This window comes from Octodon degus, unplaced genomic scaffold (assembly GCF_000260255.1).
Source record: "Octodon degus isolate 3935 unplaced genomic scaffold, OctDeg1.0 scaffold00244, whole genome shotgun sequence".
NCBI lineage: Eukaryota > Metazoa > Chordata > Mammalia > Rodentia > Octodontidae > Octodon > Octodon degus.
In genome coordinates this window covers 1,254,912-1,258,632 of record NW_004524820.1, presented here as the reverse complement: position 1 = coordinate 1,258,632, position 3,721 = coordinate 1,254,912, and the positions used below count along the sequence as shown (strand labels likewise).

Genomic DNA, 3,721 nt, shown 5'->3' with positions numbered 1-3,721 from the left:
AAGTGAAGAGATAAAATGAATGAATACACTTAAATATTTTAACTTCCTTACTAAAACAGGCATTTCAAAAAATAAAAATAAGAAAACAAAAATAACAGCCAGCCAGATAGCTCAGCAGACTAAAGCACCTGTTTAGGCAGAGCACACCGACCTGGGTTTGATCCCCAATGTGTGTGCTGGCCACACCCCCAGGCAGCACTGAGGCAGGGATTGAGACTAGGTGTGGTGACGCATGACTGTAATCCCAGCACTTGAGATTACACTTATGAACTACATAGTGAGACCCTGTAGACCCTGAAGACCCAGTGCTAAATTCTTTCTAAAAAAAGAAAACAAAAATCAAAGTCTAAATAATACACCAAACATGTTCAAGCAAATAAAGAAACCTGTAGCATATGTAATTATTTAATTACTTTCATCATTTTCAAAAAGCAAACACATAATAAGCAAAAGCCTCAGCAAATTTTTAAGAAAATCAATCTCAGAGAACATTTTTATCTGACCATAAAATTAAATGATTATGAAAATCAAACCTTAAAAAGGTCCATAAGGCAAGAACTTGGTTAAAAAGAAAAATGTAAGAATTTTTTTAGATAATATAGAATTGTCAAATGTGGTATGTTTATGTACCAACTCCCCATAATGATTGTATTCATTATGCATTGTAAATACATGAACAATAAAAAAATAAAAATAAAAATACATGAATAAAAAATAAAATTCCATGAAACAAAACAAAAAATAAAGAATTTAATAACAAGAAAACCAGTATGTGAAATTGGTGAGACACAGCACAAGCATTACTCTAAAAGAAAATACCGATAAATTCTTTTCTTTCTTTTCTTCTTTTTTTGTTTTTTTGAGGCAAGATCTCACTATGTACTTCAGTCTGCCCTTAAACTCACTAGGTAGCCCAGGCTGGTCTTGAACTCACAGTGATCCTCTTGCCTCAGCCTCCTGAGTGCTGGGATTGCAGGCATGTACCTCCATGCCCAGCTCTATTTCATTCTTTAATGCTGAAATAAACAGCGACACAAACTGAACATAGAAAAGCTCTCGCGATCTGTACCGATATCTACCTGATGCCTACTAGATCCTCTAACCTCAGATTCCTAAGGGACAAAATATAACACTGTCAATAATGAAAACCCAAAGGAGGAAGGGATCGGGAAATGCAATACTCACCACTTCTACAGCTGTGCTAAAGGCCTACTGAAGCCATCAACCAAAGTATACTCGTTATTAGAAGAAATATCACAGCCCTGAATCCCTCAAAAGTTCATGGCTTTTTGATTGGTCACTTAAATGGATGTAAAATTCAACAGGCATTAGAATGGAGTATTTGTCTCACTATGGCCTGGCCATTCTTCTTTCAGACTCCACTCTCTCTCTGTCATCTGCTATGTGACATTAAAAATACCCCCAAACTGATGTTGATTTCATGAGAATAAAACACATTTGTAAATAAGTACCTGATAGGGTAAGTCAGCCATCCTTAAATAAGTTTCCATTTTCAAACAGAAGGGAGACAAACTGGGAACACCATTGTTAGGTCTTGCAAACTGATGCAAAATAATAGCATCTTTGGAGTCAATCTCTTGCTGCTTCCTGTCAAAATCAGAACAGAAATGAAGAACAATCTGCATGTGAAACATTCATTTTCTTTAGTTCTCGAGAGGACCCTGTAGGGCTGTAGTCCTAGAGGAACATGCAGCGATGTTTACCACAGAGGCTTTCAGCAGATGGAGCCAAGTTTGCCTGAGAGAGCCTTGCAGATTCTGATACTACTAAGACCCAAGTAACTACCAGTCATGCCCTTCTGTTACCTATTGGCAGCGGGAATCTTCTCTGGGACAGCTGACCCCTTCTCCAGCTTCCAGGCACAAGGGGAACAAGTAAAACTGGTATTTTGTGCTTACTAAGAATGTATAGCACATAGTTCTGAGATTTTTAAATGGTATTAAACTCATTCAATCTTCATAATAACCATATAAAATACATGTCTTATAATAAGAAAACAGGGGTACTGGTTAACTTGCTCAAAGCCACACTGCTAGCAAACAGCAGAACCTAGACTGAGCCAGGTACTCGGTGCCTGTGTCCTTGGCCATTACAGTCTCTATCGCTAGGGAATAACAGAACAGATTTACTTTGTGGTGGCCCAAGTTTACAGGGAATGTGAAACTCTGAGTACTCTGGTCCCTTTTCCAAGCTGTCTGTGTCCTTGCCTGGCCTTTCACCTGTGTAATAGAGCCTGGCTGGCTGGTCCTCTCTCTCTCTCTCTCCCCATCCCCGTTGCTTCACAGGTTATACTCTTTGGCCAAACAGCAGAAATTTCAGTTCCCGTTTCTGTCTTGTCTTCTCTCAGCTACACATCCATCTACTTGTCTGCTTTTTGGGTTGAAGACAACTTCTATGCATAATTTTTAGTGGCCACCATATAATGAAACAAATGCTAGGTTCCAAATCTGGACACCAGAAGGGAGTACAAGCCCTTATCCCTATCAGCCATACACTCCAGATCCTTCCACCTCCCTTCATCAATTCTGTATCAATTATCATTGATTATCATGTTGATTAAATAAGGTAACACCTGTAAACATTTAGCGAGCAGTCAAGCCTCAAATAAGAGTAGTAACACGTACTCTCATCCAAACAGACATGGTCTAATGCCCTAATGGTACACAACCCCAATAACATACTACTTCAGGAAACTTTTGCAATTTTGATTTTTCACTCTCCCCAACCATTTCCCAGACAGATAAGCTTCATTCTTGACTTTGGCCCTCCCTGAACTTTGTTTCTAATGCAGGAATCCTAGTGAAACTCTACACCTACTTCTACCCAAGCTAGGCGAACTCACCCTCATCCCACTGACACTCGCTTACTTCAGCACTGCCACTTCCTAATGTTCCTCTTGAAGAAGTTGCCGCCTCAAGGATGCATTCAATTTAAAGAGCTCAGAGTGAGTCATTTGGAAAATATCAGGCAAGTCAGAAACCAAAAATATTTTCTGTTCTTCCAGCAATATTCACCCCCCCAAAATTGTTTTTCATTTGGATGAAATGTGTGGAAAGTTGGATATTAAAATCAAGAATGCACCTCAACCATGTTCCTAGACAGCAAACTGTAGACTTGACAATCAAGTAACTGATTTTCTCCAATACAATAATGCACATCCCAACGTGATATTTTCAGGTAAATTAGAATGGCAAAAATTAAAGAACTCAAAAGAGAGGCGATAAATACAAAGTTCCACCAGGGATTTGGCTTTAACGGCACAGCACCTGCCTGGCAAGCCTGAGGTCGTGAGTTCTATTTTCAGTACCAACACACACACACACACACACACGTAAATATGCACGCAAAGTTCCCTGCTCCACTGGCCACAATTATCTACATCTAATGACTAATCTGGGCCATCCCATAATAAGAATGGACACTAATTATATGCATAATTATAATTATACCCATATGCCAATGACTCTATACACATCACACATATTTTTAACTTATTAATTCTGACAATAACACTAGACAGTGAGCATTGTTATAATTTAAACTTGGGGGGGGGGTGCTTATGGGTAAGCTCAGTTGTTCAAAGCATCTGCTTAGGCAACTCAGTCAGGTGCAGGAGACTACGGTTCGATCTCCAGCTCCACAAGCTGCAACAGGCCCACCCTTAAGGCAGCCTGAGCTAACCAAAAAAAAAAAAAAAAAA

The 3,721-nt window shown here is 39.2% G+C and overlaps 1 protein-coding gene across 1 annotated transcript in view; it reads right to left on the bottom strand.

The window, feature by feature from the left end:
* Window positions 1-3,721, bottom strand: part of Faxc (failed axon connections homolog) — a 64,641-nt gene that overhangs the window by 56,759 nt on the left and 4,161 nt on the right. The window contains exon 2 of the mRNA XM_004645923.2: window positions 1,473-1,608. Within this exon, the coding sequence (XP_004645980.1) occupies window positions 1,473-1,608 (136 nt within the window). The remainder of the gene's footprint in view (window positions 1-1,472; window positions 1,609-3,721) is intronic.